Source organism: Pholcus phalangioides, unplaced genomic scaffold, assembly GCF_987345545.1.
Source record: "Pholcus phalangioides strain wild (caught in Gottingen) unplaced genomic scaffold, Ppha-v1.0 ptg000013l_1, whole genome shotgun sequence".
NCBI lineage: Eukaryota > Metazoa > Arthropoda > Arachnida > Araneae > Pholcidae > Pholcus > Pholcus phalangioides.
Window position 1 is genome coordinate 36,706,634 of NW_028301606.1, and position 20,051 is coordinate 36,726,684.

The following is a 20,051-nucleotide window of genomic DNA, read 5'->3' on the forward strand; positions in this document are numbered from 1 at the left end:
TAGAGAAAAGCAGAGGTCGCATTGGCGAGACCGCATCTGCCGTTACCGGTTTCGATACCAATCCTCGTGTTTGCTTAGCAGTGTGATCTTCTTCCATTCCTCAAGTGTTTGCCAACAGTTGTCCTCCTTGACAGAGAAGAGGCCGTTTCTTACTTGTCTTTTTTGAGAGCGCGTCTTTTGTCAATGTAAAACAGTAACAACCCGCTGTGATTTTTACATCTTCACTTTCGTATAACGACGAATATTCAAATAAAGGGAGACAGACTTAGAGAAAGGTAAGTTTTTTTGCAACTTACTCGCTCGAATTGACTTCGTACAAACAACTAGAAACCTTTCCGGAAGAAAACAATAGGCATTTCTTAGAGAAAAAAAAACAAGAGCTTCGCGTTTACGGATCATTGCCCTACGTGTTCGGGTCTAAGCATTCTTTTGCTTCCGAACTTCCTTATGATGAACAAGAGTGACATTTTCCTCCAAAAAAAAAAATTCCAAAAGTATTTTTTGTGGGTAAAACGCGAAAAATAATAAAAAATATTTACTGCCCATAGCGAACGCTCTTTCTATTTTTTCCGTACTTATAAAAACTAAAGGGAAGAAAATAATTTTCGTTCAATTTCTGATGAAGAACTTTTATTTTGTATTGCTTTGTATCGTATGAATTTTCATCGAATATGAAAATTTATGTACATATAAAATTGATTTTTTGTCTATCTATGTATGTCCTCTATCGAAATCTACAATTTTAGATCGATCGTCGCCAATTTTTGCATGTATAACAAACGGGACCCGACATGAACTATAGGTTACTTTAAAAGTTCGTTAGAGCAGGGTGAATGCACGAAACGGGCGAAAAAAAACTGTCGGGCAACAATGGTTCCCGGCCTCAACAATCACTTTCGCAATTTTGTGAATTTGGTTACCGTGGTTCCCTAGCAATGAGCTTCCGACATGTATATGCCTTTAGAATGGTTTGCCACTTCTTTAATCCGGCCAGTACACGCATATAATAGCTTATATATCTTTATAATGGCCAGCGTTTGTGGAGAAAACCCAGGCAGCGCTGGGTATCATCACTAGTTTTTATATTTTTAAAATGAAATTTCAAAAAAATATTCCAAATTTAAAATAATAATCGAGGTTATCATTTTATTGCGTGAAAATGTGTAAGCATTATTCATTATATATGAGTAGACATTGTTGTCAATGAAATTATGATTTATATGAATATATATTCACGTGAGCATAAATTAATAATTAAATAATCTGTAATTTTGTAAAATTTTTGTTAGTAATTTTAGGTTATTTTTGAAATGAGTTTTAGAATATTACGGAAAGAATTTTTTTTCACATATATTGTAAGAAATATCACATTCATTTTATTAAATGCAATTACTTTATATAACGGCTGCAAAAGTAATGTATAAATTATAAAAACTGTAGCTAACCTATAAGCTACTACTCGGATTCAGTTGAATATACTCAAATACACATGATTATAAAATTCAGCTATGATTTTATTAATCATTAAGCCATTTTTAAAATATGAACTGATTCATTATGATGATGAAATTATCTAGAATTTTAGAAAATTTCTGAATGGAATTATTTTTTATTCATTGTAAGAAATAAACATTATTAAGTGTGATGAATTTATTGCTTTTTATGGGTGAAGCACGATGAAGAAATTATGGTTTCACGATGATCCTTTTGCTGCCAACTCATAAGCTATTAATCTGATTTAATTTAATATCTTCAAGTATAGGTGATTGTAATTTTTTCTAGTAACAGAAAAAAAATATATAGTTTATAAATATTAACTATAACAGTAAAAGCGCGACTGAAGAATATTGGATTCACATTTGACTAAAACTAATAAATATAAATATGTGCTTCTCTTTTAGTTATGTTGCGTACTGTTCTCACAACTATTTATATATCACTATTTTCAATACGAAACTTTTCGGGAGGAAATCATGCAGATAGATTTCAAGTAAATAAACTTCATCAGGAAAAATGACCGGAGGAAAGAAAACATATCCGTAGAAAAAAAACCGCAAATTTTTGAATGCGTCGCATATACTTTTGTGGTAGAAAGTAGAGACAATCTTGTTGCTGAAGTTCCCCTTATAGGTTTTTTTTTGCTTTACTCCTCAATATCTAGATTGTATTAAATCCGGTAGTCCATCTGGATGCACGCACGTATATACAGATTTACGTTTATTAATCTTGGAGAGTTTTGTATACAGTCGAATCCCGTTATAACAAACTCCAAGAGACCGAAGAAATCACTTCGTTAAAACAAAATTTCGTTATAAAGGAATTCCAGGTCTTTGCAATGTTCCTATGCAAACTTATCTGGGGGATTAGAAAAGGGTTCGTTAAAACGAGATTTTCGCTACACTGGTGTAGGGGAACAAAAATTGCAATTGAACGTGGTGTCGCAAACCACAATTTAGAGGGTGAAAATCGCGAAAAACGCATGCATTTTCCACGTCACGCTGGAACAACAAAAAATGCAATAATAACTACAAAAAAGATTTATTTGATTAATTATTACATGAGTTGTTGGGAGTGCTGACGTTATTGCACAGTCTACAACGCCGTTGAAACGATTACCGGACGCGCTCGAAGATACCAGGTATGCTTTTGATGTCTGCTGCAGCTACGACAATCCGTGCTATGAGATCCCCCGGTGTGTCTGTCCACAGACGTCGCATAAACGAATGATTTAATGTGACCCCATAGGAAAAAGTCACACGGATTGAGATCCGGCGAACGTGAAGGCCAAGCAACGGGTCCCGCTCGTCCAATCCACCTCCTTGGGTGGGTATATAAGCAATAGCGCTACATGGCTGGAGCAAAAATACATGAATGGAATAGTTACACTTCCTAACCAACAGATAGCACTAAATATTATAATTGGCAAATTTTAACGTCACCTGTTGATAATAAATGTAACTATTTTGGCAATAAAATTTTTGACATTTAATAAAATCCTGTCTCGCTGTGAAGAACTGTATCGTCTATGCTTTTCGAATTATGGAATTTTCATTTGTTTTTATAACTTTGTGATCTTTTTATTGGTGGTCTCAATTCAAGTTGAAATTGGTGAATGTACTGGTGGCTAATTCAAGTGTATTATTGATTGGTGAATTCATGAGCATCAGTTGGGATGCTGATGATCCATTCATGCTACATTATATTTCAATTATGTGAGGCATAAGCTTATTTTTTCCACGACAATCTCAATATGTTATTGCTACGTAATCTAATTTCAACACCTTCCTTATAACATACACGTCGGTTATTACATACACTTCTCGAAACACCTAGGGGATTTGTATAACCGAACTCGACTGTATTTACATCTAACACAACATCAAAGGGGAAAGAAGTGATGCTTGTGGGGTTTCCCTTTCAAGCAGCTCACAAGTACTCAGTAAAGTTACTTTTCCACTTCAAAAAGTGTAAATTACCTAGATTTCGCGAAAAAGTAGTAAAAAAAAATCAAATTTCAGCATTTATTCGTCAAAGTTGGCAAATTTCGCATTTATCGCATTTATTTCGCATTTATCGCGGTTATTTCGTAAATACGAAATTTACGTATCCCTAATAATAATATATAAAACAAATATCTTATACAAAAACATACATGAAAGAATGTTCTACATAAACACACTTATTTGTTAATTTTAATTTTTTTTTGGCTTATTTGCTATTTCTATTTATCTAACTTTTTTCGATGAGAAGTTTCTGAATGTGGCTACATAATTCTGCATAATTTTCGCATATTTTTGATTATATTATTTTATTAGTTATTTTCGAAAGGTCTCTTTTTGTTTCTCTTTTTTTTTTGGAGAATTCTTGTTTTTAAAGAAAATATTAGCACATGTTTTATATTTAGATAGTGCCCTTGAAATATCATGTTCATATAAGAAAAGAAAAAAAATGAAACAGGTTTTTGGGATAGACATTAACTGGAGGGTCCGGCCAAAGAACTTGAACTAAATAATGGAAGCACGTGTATGGACCCGTGACATAAATGAGGCAAGGAAAGGTTACCTTCTTTCTCTTTTTCACGCTATATCTTTTACTTTAATTAATAGGAGGTCCTTCGTGTCCATCTGGGGCAAATTGTCTGAGTCCACGTTTCATCCGATGATTCATTTTCACTGTTATAGGGTTGTCCAATCAGTTTTATTTTCGTCTTGATACTATCTACCGGAACTTGAAAATTAACATTATTTATATCGTTGCTGCTATTGTCTTCGTTGAAAGACGAAATGCATTTTTTAGCCGCATATTGAAAACATCGCTACATTACTATTGGAAAAGTATGCCGATGTGTTATAAACGCGCCATATTCGAACAGAACTGTGATGAAAGAACTAAAAATAGAATAAAAAAACGATTTTTATAAGTTATCCAACTACCTTTCTTAGTACTTTTCTGTAAAATCGCACTGGAGTAAAATTTAATAACTTTTTTTTTTGATAGGAAGTATCTCAAAATGTTGAAACATGTCATTTTCAATGAAAAAGTCATTTTTATGTCAGATTTTAAGCAAAATTCATGCAATATTCAAAACATGATTACAAAAAACTCTATGAATTATTATCATTTTTATTTATTTACAGTATGTTTAGTTCTGTTTCACTTTCTGTACCCGACACTGCCGTGAAGCTGGACAGGAAGGGATCTCGGTCGCACAGGATAAATCCGACGGCAGAGTTCTGACGTTAATTAATAACGCTCATTAGTATTGATGCAGGTTATGAACCAAAATTTAAAGGATTGTATAGCGTGCTCAGAAGTTACATCTAAATCTGTACGTGTGGATTTTTTGTAATTTTAGTTAGCATGTGTATAAAACACTGTAATTGGACAAATATTTATGATACACTTTAGATTTTGGTTCATAACCTTAAAAATATATCGATGACAAAATAACAGAATGAAATTTTGTAATGATACTTACAATCAATATATTTTTAGGAATCATGTTTCAATCTCAAGTTAAATATCAAAAATAGCAGTCTTCGTAAAACGCGTTTAAAATTTTCATTCACGGATTACATGATGTAAAAATGTAATGCTTAAGAGATTATAACTTCGATTCTAAGCGTCATATAAACAAAACGAGGCCTGTTTTGGAATCACAAGAAATGGGGCTTTCATAAAAAATGGAAAAAAAAAAGATATTTTCTTCTAAAATTACATGTTGAACGGAGTCGGATACCATATATAAGAAAAATTCATAGAAACGGAAGTAAAAGAGACAAAAAATGTGTCTTTCTAACCTAAGGTGTTTGCCTTTTCATCGACGTTATAAGAAAGTTTCTCATTAACATCATTTTCTATAGGAACCAGCCGCGACGGCCAATTATCAGTGTTACAGTCAAGTTGTCGTTACAACCGAGGCCGTTGTAACTGAATTTGACTATATTTTTTCAGTCGCATAGTAAAAGCATCATAGCACTACTATTATAAAAATATGCCGATGTGCTATAAACACGCCAAATCCGGAAAAACTAATAAAACAAATAAATTAAAAACAACAAAAAAATATATATTTTTTATTTAAATGGTCTTTGATGTAAACTTAATCCACCCTGAGACTAATTATTTGACATTATTTTCCTATAAACGATTGCTTCAGCTTGTCTTTATTCGTCTCTTGCGTGCCCTTGAATGTCTCTACCTTTGAGGCATTTCCATGCACATCATACCATGGAAATGAAAGAAAATTATTTTTCCCATAATCACTATGAATAACAAAAAAAAACAAGTACACCTAGAAAAAAAAAATTGTGGTAAGGAACTGCCTAAAGGTCATTATTTAGTCAGAAGTAGTTTCCTAACTATCGCCTCCAAGCAAAAGCGAATCATTTTTGAAAACAAGTGGTGTTCTTTATTATTATTACTTTTATATTGCTATTAAAAACTAGTTTCGTAAAGAAGAGACAAAAAATAGCACAACTTTTCCAAGAACATCAACCATCAAAAAACTTTGAAACTCAAGGACACATTCAGAAAGTTGAAGGGCATGTTTTCTTTCACACAAACATGGGCTTCACTTTCTTTCATTTTTCCGTGTTCTTTACAAAGGGAAAATCTGACGAACATACATATACATAAGTTGTTTTTCCTGCCCGTACCAAAACATAAGCACGTCAATAATAATTATGCCTATTTTGCATTTTGTATTTTCAGTATTTTCGGGCATACGTAGAAAATGTGAGCAATCGTTTCCTAACGTGAATCTAGTTAAATGCAAATTTATGAGCCAAATTACTACATTAAAATTATTTTTTTGAGAGTATAATTGTGATTTCCTCTTCATTTAATGAAAATATACCTTATATTTACCCCCGGTGCCACGGTACTTTTTAAAATTTGTTTACAAAGAAATTTAAATTTTTATGACTTTTCAAAAATGAAATTTTTGAACATTTTATCCTAATTTTCGATCTGGAATTTTTTTCCCCCATCACCATAAAGAGAAATATTTTTTTTTCTTAAATAGAAAGAAATAGTGGGTTTTTATTTGTACTTTTTGTCACGTAATACACGAGGTTTCCCAAAATCATACCAATTATTTTAAGTAAATTAAGTTAATTTATATTAGTTAAAAAGTAAACTATTCAGAAATCTACATTAATTACTAAGAAAAGCATGCTAAATTTATATCCAATTTTTGAAACTTCTCAAATACGTTATTTAAGTAACCAGCAAATATATATATGAATAATTGTGTAATTTCGTCATGCATTGGTCAAAAATGGGACAGGATGAGTAATTTTTTTCAAAATCTTCATTAACCGAATTTCCATTTTCCCGTAGGTTTCTATGGAAATTCGTTTAAATCGTTCCATGTACTGCCCAAAATTTAAAGATAAGTTATCAAAGCACTATGGAGTGCTATAAAGAGACAAGAACTCACCAATGACCAAAGGCTAAAATGAACAGCTTCAAAATTGAATAAATGAACATTTACGGGAAGATAAATTGCTGAAGATCTTTCTATTTTACGCTATGTGCACAAACCATCACCAGATTTAGTCTCTTAAAGATGGATTTGACACAACCTAGTCAAGATCATAGGTGTTCCCAACCATTTGTGATTTAGTCAGCTTATTTCTTCTGTGTCTGATACATGCTCTAAGGATGTCCAAACAGTTCAGTTTGGTGAAAAGAGCCTTGCTCTGAAAAAAAAGTACGCTATGAAAACATGGGCTCCTTTTATATTCAATGAATTTGCTTATTAGCTGCATCCTTCATTTTGCATGAAATGAAAAAATGGAGGTACATCTGAGAAAACATTCAGAGTACGCCATGAGTTAATTGGGCTCTAGTGACAGTAATTCTGATAATGATTGGCGTGAAAATATAGCTCATAACGTGGCTGCGGCATATATAAGGAAATGTATGAATATCACCAAAAATATTTGTTAGTCAAATCCGTATTCGTTATCCAAGGTGGCAAAACGTCAAAAAAGAAATCTTCGTTAGCCGAAAAATTAGTAAGCTGAACTGTTCGTTACCCGAGGTATCACTGTATTCTGTTTTTTTCTTTCTTCTTCTTCTCTCTCACCCCTTTTTCCGTACAGCCCGGTTGCGATCTTAGCACCACAGTCTCGGCTGTACAAAATCCAAGAAGCGTAACTTAAATCTCTGATATACCAACCATCCGTGGGTCCTCCCAAGTTTGCCGTTCGTCTATTGCGCGATGTTTGTATCACAATAAAGTATTTCGTGACTTCCACACACATTCATGGGAAATTTCGGCGAACCACTCAAGAACAACGCTTGAAACGCGAATGTAGACTCCTCTTAAAAGGAAGAAGCAGTATAAGTCCATTCTTTGAAGAAAAAAAAATCATAACACCTGACACATAAAATGTAATTTTTTACGATCTAAATTGAAAGCACTTTTCCAAAACATATTAAATATACTGATTACGATAAAAGGCAGACTTTCAGCTACTACGGGTGGTCAAAAATTTTTTTATTACACCAAAATTACAACAGCACAGTAATTTGTATCTTTCGGAAACTGTCAGAACTTTTCAAGCCACCTAATATATTTTTCCCTCAGTACAAAGTACTATTGTAACACACTCATGAAACGCACTGAAATATAACCGTGATTTATATGATCCTTTTCATATATCCCCATAGATTTGATTTGCCACCAGGCTCTGATACGTATCATGAAGGACCAGAGAAAAAGAGTTGCTGTTATTGGTGCTGGTGTTTGCGGGTTGAGCAGCATCAAGAGTCTTAAAGAAGAGGATATCGAACCGATCTGTTTCGAGAAAACGGGAGATTTTGGCGGAACGTGGCGATACCACGAGGATGATGTCGATGGTAAGTTTGAGTGTTTTGAATATGCTTGTGTCACGAACTTTGAAATATTACTTTTTCCTAGTTCGAGAACATTTGAAATAACCTGACTGTATATTTCATCCGTTGGTCAACTAAAACAGTGTCTTTCAAGCGGAGATATACGCCATATTGAATACAGTGGAACGAGCGAACGCCATGCCTAGACGGATCATGATTTTCACAGATAGTCTATCCGGTCTCTACGTCATCCGATATCCGCGAACACCACGTTGACATGTTCACTCGATTCTCCACATCCTATGTGCCAATGCAAATATCAAACTGAAATGGGCCAAAGCGCTATAGGCGTTGACATTCTGGCAGATAATGGATGACAAAAGAAGTGACCCCAACTTAACAAGAGAAGAACTTCTTCCATTGTCACACTCACCGTGTTATGAAAGAAGAGCTGTTACGTAAATTTCAGTTGACTTGGAATACGAATGCTGACAAAGACTCGTGCATTATCCAACGACAAGTCTTGGAATATTACTGCGTGGCAAGAGAAAAGACAATCGTAGCAATTGAACACAGTCCCTTCCCAACATATCCCGAACGTTCCTGACAATCCTCTCTCTCTCTCTCTCTCTCTCATGATGTCTGTATATGCGGGATGTTTTGTTGTATATGGCACTATGTTACCCAAAGCCCTCGAACGGCCATACAGGTTGGATACTATCGACCACCTAATAATTGCATGTGATATGATAGCTTGTGAAAAATTAATATGGAAAAATGTTTTCAGTTTTTAAGATTTGATCAAAAATTATGGAGATACAAACGCATTAAAAATGAAATCACTTCCAAATCTTTAAAATTCAGCGAAAGTTGACCAAACGTATAACTTGGTTTTTTGAAGCTGGTAATAATTATATTAACCCTGAGAGAAAAATCGAGAAAGCTAAAGAGATGTTCAAACACATTTTTTCTCTTGCACTTTCCCTCCAAAAATTCGACTCTATAGGTAAAGCAGAGAAAATAACTGTATTTTTTTAAGGAAAAAAAACAGTGTTGATATTGAGAAAAAAAAAATTCGAATAGGCTAAAATTTAGCTAACATTTTTCAAATCTGATAATAAATCTGCCAAGTGAACGAAGGTAACACGTTATAACATTATTCTACGCGAAGAGAAAAAGCGCCAATCGTGAAAAAAAATTGAACGCGGCCTCTAATGAGATCAAATATTTCTGCTCATTTTCAATATGCTCCAACCCGACTGCAAGAGGAACAAATTTATATTCAGAGAGATATAGATGGCTTTTTTCTCAGCCAGAGATATCAAGGAAACAGTTATTTTTCCGGATATTATGCTGAGGTGAGCTCGGAAAGAAAAGTCATCACGTCTCCGTCGGGACTCGAACCCAGGCTCTCTTGCATACTGGGCAAGCATGCTGGGTAAGAGGGCCTGGGTTCGAGTCCCGGCGGAGACGTGATGACTTTTCTTTCCGAGCTCACCTCAGCATAATATCCGTAAAAATAACTGTTTCCTTGAAATTTACATTCGTTTGGTGTTTCTTCTTCAAAATGATATCTCCCGAAATATTCGCGCGAACCTAAAACAGAGTAAACGCATTTCAATATTAGTTTCACAAGGAATCACGTGTGTAGTTACTGGGCGGTCGATAGTAACAAAGCCTTCTAATCAGTATCCAAGAGGCTTTGATATTATCTACCCTGTATATTACTTTGTTAATTTGCTAGAATATCAGATGACTGCAAGGGAAAAATACATAGTGTCTTACAAAGTCTCATTGAACTTCCCTACGCCTCAAAAGGTTTATAAAATTTCTTGAACTGAACCTACACCAGTTACACGATGAGAGAAGCATCACCGGGGAAGGGGAGGCATCACCACTCTTCAGATGAAGAGTATAAGCCTCTTCTAACGATTCTCAGAACATACCGAAAAAAAACGTAATATTTGCGATCCCGATCCCGAGCGACATAGGTCTGAAATCGCACAATCAATACATGGGGAAGAACTCACACGGGGAAGAATGCACAAGTAGAAGCGGCAACAACAATTCAACGGATGTCCAAGTGGCCCATTTCATTCACACGACAAGTGACATCAATCAAGATAGCTTGAATAAAATGATCAAGAGGATGATTACGATTTCATAGCAATCAATATACCTTGGACGCTACATAACACATGATTTCTAGATTTAACGGGTAATTAATTACTGTCATTGACGAAGTTCACAATGGTTACGAGTTTTTAAGGATTTTATGAATCTATTTTCTGGTACTGAATGCATTTCCGGATGCATCCATCCTTCGGGAACGCTTCGATATCTCTCAGAGATGTGAAGAGGGGTGTTCCCAGTCCTTCAAAAATGTTTAAAATGACAATTTATATTTCATCTCTTCTCTCTAGGTCTAGCATCCGTCACGAGACTTACAGTAGCCAACAACAGCAAGGAGATGTCGTCGATAAGTGATTTCCCTCCGCCGAAAGACACGCCGAACTACATGTCACACGATACGATTTATTCCCTGGTGACCGATTACTCCAAAACATTCGACTTGTTGAGACACGTTCGTTACAAACACGAGGTTCTCCTCATCGAAAAGGCAAAAGACTACGACCAGACCGGGAAATGGTCGGTCACAGTAAAGGACCTTCAAAGCGGTCAAGTCGACACAGACACTTACGACGGAGTCACGGTCTGCACCGGACAGTTCGTTTATCCCAACGTGCCGAGCTTCCCGAACCAGGAGAGATTCGCCGGCAGAACTATGCATACGAAATCTCTCAAGACTTTCGAGAGCTTCAAAGGGGAACGTGTTGTTGTGGTTGGACTGGGATGCTCTGGAGCCGATGCAGCCACTGAAATCAGTTCCGTCTGCAAAAAAGTGAGAGGAAACTCCATTGGTGCAGGGGGTCTTCAACGCATAGCCGTGGACTAAATGTGGCTCTCGGAGCTTTTTTTTCCGTGGCCCGCAGACCATTTGGGAGAATAGTTACTGAAAGGGGGGGATTAAATTATAATTTTTTTCCCTCACACACAACACATTGAAGTTCGCTAGCCACTGATAACTGTACTATGATATACAGGGTGTCCTATAAATTCGTGAAACGTTAAAAAATTCCTAACAATTGAAGAAATTGGTATATTGGGAATGTTGGTTTGCGAAAAGGTTATTCTCGCGAAAGGGGATTGTTTCAGTACCGAAAATAAAATAGTTCAAATTTTTGTATATAGAGGAGGCTGCACGAGAGAAAATCCCTGGAAATAAGCTAATCAGAGTTCTATAAAATGCAATATGTAGGATTAACAGCTCACTTCTGAATTTTACAGTTACTGGCGTTCACATAAGGTTTTCTTTTTGATATTGATTAGGCCGGGATTACACTGTTGTTTGATAGTTCTTTTATCAAACTCGAAAAATGCAGCCAATAAGATTACTGGCTGCGTTTGCTCGAATGTAGCCGATGCGCTTATTGGTTGCATTTTTCGAGTTTTATAAAAGAACTTTTATCAAAATTTTATAGTGTAATATCGGCCTTAGTGAAGTTGTTTCACCTCAGCACGAGTTCCGACCGAACAGAAGCTTTACGAACGTTTAGAACACAGAAGGGACGGCACACTCAGATCACTCCAGTCACGTTTGCAAACGAATAAAGTGGCACGTACTCTTTTAAACGTTGACCACCCTTGGAGTACCATAAACCATCTTACAAGTTTAAATTATACAGTATGGCCATACTTTTGGGTCACGGGCTTCACGGAAAATGTGGTCCACAATGTTATATACGTTGAAGACCAACTGCACGCATTTAGTGATTTATTCATTTTATTGGTATTTCATGATGATGATCGTTTTATAATAGGTGTTCATAAATTTTTATTGCAGATGTATCTCAGCACAAGGAGTGGAGCTTGGGTGATGCCAAGAATGGGACCTTATGGTTTACCCTTTGACTCCTGTTACCTTAGGCGTTGGTCCGACGTCATATTCCGCAGACTTCCCTGGAGTTTCGGAAACTGGTACTTTCAACGGATCCTCGAGAGGCAGACCTTCAGTCATTCTCTGTACGGCCTGAAACCTCCGCATCGCATCCACGAGCAGGACCCAGTCGTGAGTGACACCCTTCCCTCCAAGATCGTTATGGGAGCCGTTACGGTCAAAGGGAACATCAAGACTTTCACCGAAAATGGCGTCATTTTCGAAGGAGAAAACCACGTCACCGAAGTCGACACTGTTATATTCGCCACAGGTTACCAGTGGAAGTTCCCAGTATTGGCTGACGGTATCCTCCAGAAAGACGGCGATTGTCTGAATCTCTGGAAATGCATGTATCCGGCGCAACTACCTCATCCAACTCTGTGTTTGATTGGATTTTTCTTACCGCTCGGGCCGGGTTTTCCTCTTGGTGAGGCCCAATGCCGTTTAGCAGCCCAAATATTCAACCGCAAGGTTAGCTTTCCAACTCCGGAGGAAATGTTGGCCGAAGTAAAGAATGTTTTCGAGGAAAATTCGCAGAGATACAGGGTGACCGACAGATGCACGACAAGGGTAGACTACGTGAGATATCTCGATGAAATATGTTCGATGTTCGGCGCCAGACCCAGTCTCGTGAAATATATGTTCACGGATCCAAAATTATTTTGGGCTCTTTGGGCCGGACCATCTTTGCCTTACCAGTACAGGTTGGAAGGGCCACACGCTTGGCCGGGAGCCAGGCAGGCAATCCTTACTAGTAGAGAGCGTATTGCCTTACCTCTTCGCAAAGGTCGTGGCACCAAAACAAAGAGGCTCCTTAAAGGTTTCCCAGTGAAGTTATTGCTGGCTTTACTTGTATTTCTCTTCTGGATTACCGTATTTTCCAACAATAACTAACAGCATAGGCGTAAAAGAATCTAGAAAAGTCGCCTGCAACATTTCGCCCCCGGACGTTTCGACCCGCCTGAGTGAATGACCTATTGAATGAATGACTATGAATCATTGGGTAAGTGACGATATGAGTGATCAAGTGAGTGGCTGAATGATCAAATTAATGAGTGACCAAGTGAGTGGGTGAGTGACCACATGGATACTGTGGTCATCTAATTTGTGAGTGAGTGAATGAATGACCATATGAGTGAAGCGGTGAATGGTTGAATGACTGAGCGTCAGAGACCATATGAATGACCATGTGAATGGGTGAATGGCTGAGTGAGTGATTGAACGGGTCAACGATTATACGAGCAGGGGCGGATCTAGATCTCGCTGTTGGGAGGGGTGACTTTAGGAATAGTTAAAAAAATAAAAATAAGTCCCGGTATATTGTGACCATATGTCCGCATTTTATTTTGTCATATTTTCCACGTTAATACCGTTTTTTTTCTCCATCCAGACTTTTTCAAAACATGTTCCTGCTTTAATAGTTTTTTAGTCGACGTTTTCTTAAATTTGTTGTTGTAATATTATCATATAGAAGTTATGTAAATTTCATAAATTATTGCATTTCGCTTGGGGGGGGCCCCCCCCCAAATAAAATAGTCTGTTAGATTTTTGTGTTTGTTTGATAGATTCCCCCCCCCCACCACCCCACGAACGAGTGACAGTCAGGGACGAAACGTCCGGTGACGAAATGCACCGGGGAATAGACATACTAGAGGCGAAATGTCGGGAATCAAGTTACTCCGTAAGCCGGACGGAAACAGGAAATTCTGTGCTGTGGAAACCCATTTTCAAATTTACGATGATGGCCATCTAAATCTGATTCCAAAAACAAAAACTTTTCTCCATGTTCTATGTGTACTTTAAAGATAGATGAGACAGACCTTCCGAGACAGATATGCTTAACCCCGCCCCTGATTCGGGGTGTTCGTTGAAATTTGTTTGCATTTTTCTACAACAGATGACACCACTTCAATAACTAAACTTTCAGTATACTGCCAGCACTGAAATTGTTCGTGTAACCGTATCTTCGGGTAAAATTACCTTCGTGTCTTTCAGTAACCAATGATGATCGGATAATTTGGAGGCATCGTAGGAAAATATTCAGAAGAGACATCGGTGTTAATCCTTTCTCTCTTGAAACTGAAATACGGGTCAAATACTGGATCATTCCTCTGAAATACGGGACGTCTTACAACCCTTGTCTATGAATACAAGCATTCTCTGTTATTACCAGTATTCCTAATCACCTAAAAATAATTTAATTTGTCCACACAATTGTACTAAATACATTGCATTATTCGCATCGCAATAATCTCATAGAGTGTCCCGTAAATTTGTGAGTAGCTTAAAATTTCATAAAAATTAAAGAAATTTTTAAATTTGAATTCGGTTTGCATAAAAATTATTCTCACGAAGAGGGGATTTGTTTTGGTATAGAAAAAAAAAATTAGTTCAATTTTTTTTCGATGGAGAGCACTGCAAAAAATGGAATCACTGGAAATATGCAAATTAGAGTCCAATAAAATTTAGAGTAAGATCAACAGCTCATTTCTGAGTTTTCCTGTTACTGCAGCCTACATAGTTTTCATTGTGATGCTGACATTGGTGGGTAAAGCACTATTATAAAGTTGTTTCACCTCAGCAGAAGTACCGACAGACCCCTTTACGAATGTTTAGAACACAGAAGGGTCAGAAGGAAGGTCAGGTCAAAAATTGTATTTTCTTCTATTTAGCGCTCTCTATCAACAAACATTTTAACTTTTCTTTTTTTGTTAGTTATTTTTCCTCTTTATCAGAAAACAATCTCTGAAAATTTTTTCTCAAAACTGTATCCAAATATAGTGATCTATTTAATTTTTGAAAAATTAACGAATTCATGGGACACATTACATAATGAATAAAGTAATAAAATATATAAATAAAAATTAATTTGAATAAATTGTTATTAGTGTTTATCATCTTTAAAGTATTAGCTGCGGCTCGTGAGAATGTCGCGGCCATATTGAGATATTTGTTCGTGTGCCTATTTATAAGCGCTTTGAGTAGGTTCTGTTAGGTGGGAAAATATCTAACAAACTATTCTGGCGGGTCGCAGATAAACCAAAAATTGGGCGATATGGAGTGGCGGGTGGCAAGTTTGAGAACCACTGATATGGGGGGGCCATTCAAGTATAACGTAAACAGATTTTTAGCCATTTTTGACCCCCCCCTTCTCAGCAAAATTTCGTCAGCAGCTTAGAATATTTCATATCTTCGAAAAGGGTAGTTGAGGACGTAAGCAACCTTCAAACCCCCCCTCTCCCCCCTTGTCATCAAAAGCCAGCAAATCCGAAACCCCCTCGATGCTGACGTAATACTTGTATGGCCCCTATAACAAATTACCTCTCCCTCTAACACGTGTATATTTCTCAGTTATATCTCTTCAGATTGAAATAATTTTTATCCGTAATTACGCCCTAAAAAAAGTGTGTATACTGTATATCTATCATTTTTATATTAATCCTATGTACATTTTTACAATACATTGTGTTAATACTCGTGTGAATTTAACACTTATTCATTATTGCTGAGATCAATATTGATTATAAAATTTCGATTATACAAACTATATTTTAGTTGTTTTTGTGGTTAAAAAAATAAAAATCAATTATTTTTTTCTCCCGTGGTGTCTTATTAATTATTTCACGAGAAAAACAAAGCAGATTTTCTCAACACTCCAAGGATTTCTCAACTGAGTTTTCTTTTTTTTTGAGTGATTGAAATTATCACAAGTATAGATAGATAGATAGAACCGCTGACAACCCCGGACTGATGCAAAGCACCTTACTTCCGTTCCCTCAAAAGAGGCAGAGTTCTGTCGGAAAAGTTAGCAAAGATTTATAGTGGTGGCTCCCCTTGCCCCGTGCCCGCAAATTTCGAATATCACAAGTATACATATATATATATATGTATACTAGTTGAAATTACGTGTCAGGAAATTCATATACGGTTATATTCCGAAATCAATTTTTTTTCTTGAGAAGTCCCAAATCAACTTTTAGTCCACTAAAACAAACACACACACACATCCATGTTTCCTGAAATTTCTTATGAGTATCATGCCAGACATGTCAAATTATAAACTCACGTGTGTCTTTCTAGGTTCATTTTGTTTTAACTGATGGTAGAAGAAATATCACGTGTTTTTTTTCCCTAATTTCGGTAACATGACATCAACAACATGTTCAGTTGTGTCCAAGCTGGGAATTCTGTGTTGCACGAGCAACCACACAATTTTGTGTCATGTGGCGGATCAACCCCCCCCCCCCCCCAATTGATTCAGAAACCTGTGTACAACGAAAAACTCAAATCACATAGATAACACGTAATGTGTTATCCCCTGTCGTGGTGGTCATGTGGAACACATACTGCTGTAATAAACGATTTGGAGGCATTGTGTTCGTTATTTGCGTATCTTTTCACTGACTTTTGTACGTCAGTGCCACCTATCGGCTGTTTCTAGTTTTTTCCTGTCTTAAAAAAATTCTCGTGCAATGCTAACCCTGCAAACCATTTTTTATTTCGGTTATTTTTCCGGTTTTTATGAATTTTTAAAGTTTCTAGGAACTTTTGACCCACCTTGTAGTAAAATTCTTCGGTTAACGAGCTCAATTCGTTCCACCGACGTGCTCGTTACCCGAATAGCTCGTTATTCGAGTCAAACTTCCCAATAGGAAATAATGGAAACTCTGATAATTCGTCCCACAATTATTCATTCACATAAAAATGACTAATAAAAACGGCATTCAATCAATAATTAAACACAATAATAATATATATAATAAATAAGCATACAATACGAAAATGTTTACAAAGTAACTTAGTCCTCCTTGCTCTCGTCGAGTATCATTTAGGACGATTTACGGACTCACTGTTGTTTGCAAACTTATTCTTTTTGTTTTGCGTGACTTTTAATAAGAACTTTATTCAATGAAACTTGCTTTTGTCTCCTTTTTTGGATTTCTGGGAAATGGGAAATTGCAGTGTTCGTTGGACAGATTCATTGCTCGAACAACTGCTTCATCTTTATTTGCGTGGTTTTTATCTACAGAGTTTTTCACAGATAAACACATTTTACACATCTCTCTAATCTCATTTGAAGTGAGAGAGAGGGACTTCTTACTTCTCTCTTCCTCAAACGATATACCGTCCATAAACTCTTGCTGGTGCGTGCAAAAAAGATCCATCACTTCATCTACCGTCAACTCCTAGACATTTTTCACCACTAGCTCTTGAATGTCATCCTCATGCACCTCCAGTCCCTGGTCTTCCCCAAGCGCACAATCTCTTCGACAAGTAGTGGCTCCGATTCCCCTCCAAGTCACGTTCAATAACACAATCAGTCCGCATTTTTCTCAAAGCGGAATTTAAAAAAACCTTCAAGAACACATACGCACGGCTACAATGCTTGCTACATCTAGTTTCGTATCATAAATTTTCACACTCGCACGTGTGTAAATTTTCCGAGTGAGGCACGCTTACCGGAGACTTTAGGGGAGAATATTATCCACAATTCCATAACACGTGTATGAGCAAAAGCAAAAAAAACCGTCAGCTCAGTTGTGATAACGTGAAAATACATAAGCAAAGCTCAAAATTCTTGCTCGTTATGAGAATTTCTCGTTAACCGAACCGCTCGCTAACCGAAGTTCCACCGCATAACAAATGGGACCCGACTTGAACGATAGGCTTTACTAAGTTTTTCAGAGCTAGACAAATGCCCGAAATGGGCGAAAAACTGTCGGGCAATAATGGTTTCTGGGCTTCAACAATCACTTTCGGAATATTTACATTGGTTACCGTGGTTCCCTACTAATGCATTTCAAACATGTATATGCCTTTACAATGGTTTGTCACTTCTTTAATTCTTTCAGTATATATATGATAGTTGATATGCCTTTATATAATGTGGTTTGTCACTTTTTTAATCCTCCCAGCCATTGAAGAAAACCCGGGCAGCACCGGGTATCATAGTTAGTGATTCTATAAAAATATAGATATGACAAAAAAAGATTATGATGTGTGTGTGTATACTGTATATATAAAATTCGAAGAAAAAAATGAAAAGATGAAAAAATAAAAATAAATCGAACAATCAGGAGGTCGTTCTCAAGGGGGAATCCCCCACATTGTGGCAAGCAGCAAAAATATTTCTGATGATGGTAAGCCAAGAAACTGCATAAAATTACCATCAGTTCCCCCAAAATTTTTGCGAAAACAAGCTTTGGAAGACGAAAAAAGCAAATATGGCAAAATTTAAAAAATTTAAAAAAAACACAAAAAATACATTTTCTAGTTTTTTAATTTTTTTTTATTTTGCCATATTTTTTTTTTCCGGCTTCCAAAACTTGTTTTCGCAAAAGTGTCGGGGAAACTGATCGTAATTTTATGCTGTTTCTTGGCTTACCATCATCAGAAACAATTTTTGCTGCTTGCCACAATATGGGGGATTCCCCCTTGAGAACGACCTCCTGATTGTTCCATTTAATTTTACTTTTTCATCTTTTTATTTTCTTCGAATTTTATAATTTCTAGTTGTGTGCGTACGGCTGCTTTTGGCGCTATACTCTGGATATTTTGAAATGTTTTAATTTTTAAACACATTTGATTTTTGATTCAGTGTTTCTTTTTGAGTGTATGTTATATATATATATATATACACTTAGAATAAGACAACCATAAGTATTCTTTATGGGCATTGTATAATATTTTATCACGAGTATATATTGTTTATAATTTTTATTAATTTCGTTTTTAATTGGGTTGCTGTATTCTTGAAATATATGACATCCATATTTTTATGGGCATCTTTTTCTCAGCCACCTCGTTGGGCGTTTTGCCTGTTGTGGCGTTGTATTTGTATTTGTATTTTTTTCCCCGCTGGTTCGCAAAAATTATTTTTCACATTTATGTCGATTCACGAAAATGTTCTCTCAATTTGAGTGTTCTGCAATGAAAAGAAGGTTGAAGAACACTAATCTAAATTGTACAAGGCAAGGTTATTTCAATTTGACACTATAACGCCCTCTGAAATATTTTTTTGTTAGATGTCCTGGTTTTTAATCAGTGAATTTGCATGAGGTCCCAGTTTTGATCAGAATTTGTCCGTCTCTCAGTCGCATGATCTGGCGACCTTATCCTAAGTTCGCCTGCCCAAGCACGGTCTGGTGTGGTAAATTTGGCTGTGATACTATAACAGAGAAAGGGGTATTGTAGCTTGGGGATTTCTTTTCCGACACAGCACGGAAAGTTATAATTAGCGGTTTGACTAATGCTAGATTTTCAATTGGTCAACACAATCTCGTTTTGAAATTTTCTATTTCTCACAAAAAAAAAAAAAAATAATATTCGTATTACATATATATTCGTATAATTTAAAAAAGTATTTCACGAATTCCCATACTTTTTTATGCAAATTAATCAGTTTTCAAGTAATTTCAGTGATAAAATTTTGATTCGGTCATCAATTATTTCAAGCCACATGCCTGACCGTGCATGTACATTTTTGGAGATTTGTCCCCCCCCCCAACCCTGTTGAAAAATAGTTTAATAAAACTACTTTACGACTGTTTATACAGCTTTTTTGACTGTGCGATTTGGATAATCGCACTTCAAAACAACATTCCTTACAGCGAAAACGATTAACTCACAGAAAGTCTTATTTCACGGAAAACGTGATGCTTTAAACTTTATTTCTTGGATATAAGATAACTAGATCGATCATTTTATT

The 20,051-nt window shown here is 36.2% G+C and overlaps 1 protein-coding gene across 1 annotated transcript; it reads left to right on the top strand.

Annotated features, from left to right (window-relative positions):
• The first annotated feature begins 16 nt into the window (after positions 1–16).
• Positions 17–15,938, top strand: LOC149079035 (flavin-containing monooxygenase 5-like). Its single transcript, XM_089241297.1, has 4 exons — positions 17–275; positions 8,182–8,370; positions 10,770–11,248; positions 12,251–15,938. Exons 2-4 carry the CDS (start codon positions 8,214–8,216, stop codon positions 13,235–13,237), a joined length of 1,623 nt encoding a protein of 540 aa, XP_089097423.1. The 5' UTR covers positions 17–275; positions 8,182–8,213; the 3' UTR covers positions 13,238–15,938.
• Positions 15,939–20,051: the final 4,113 nt, after the last annotated feature.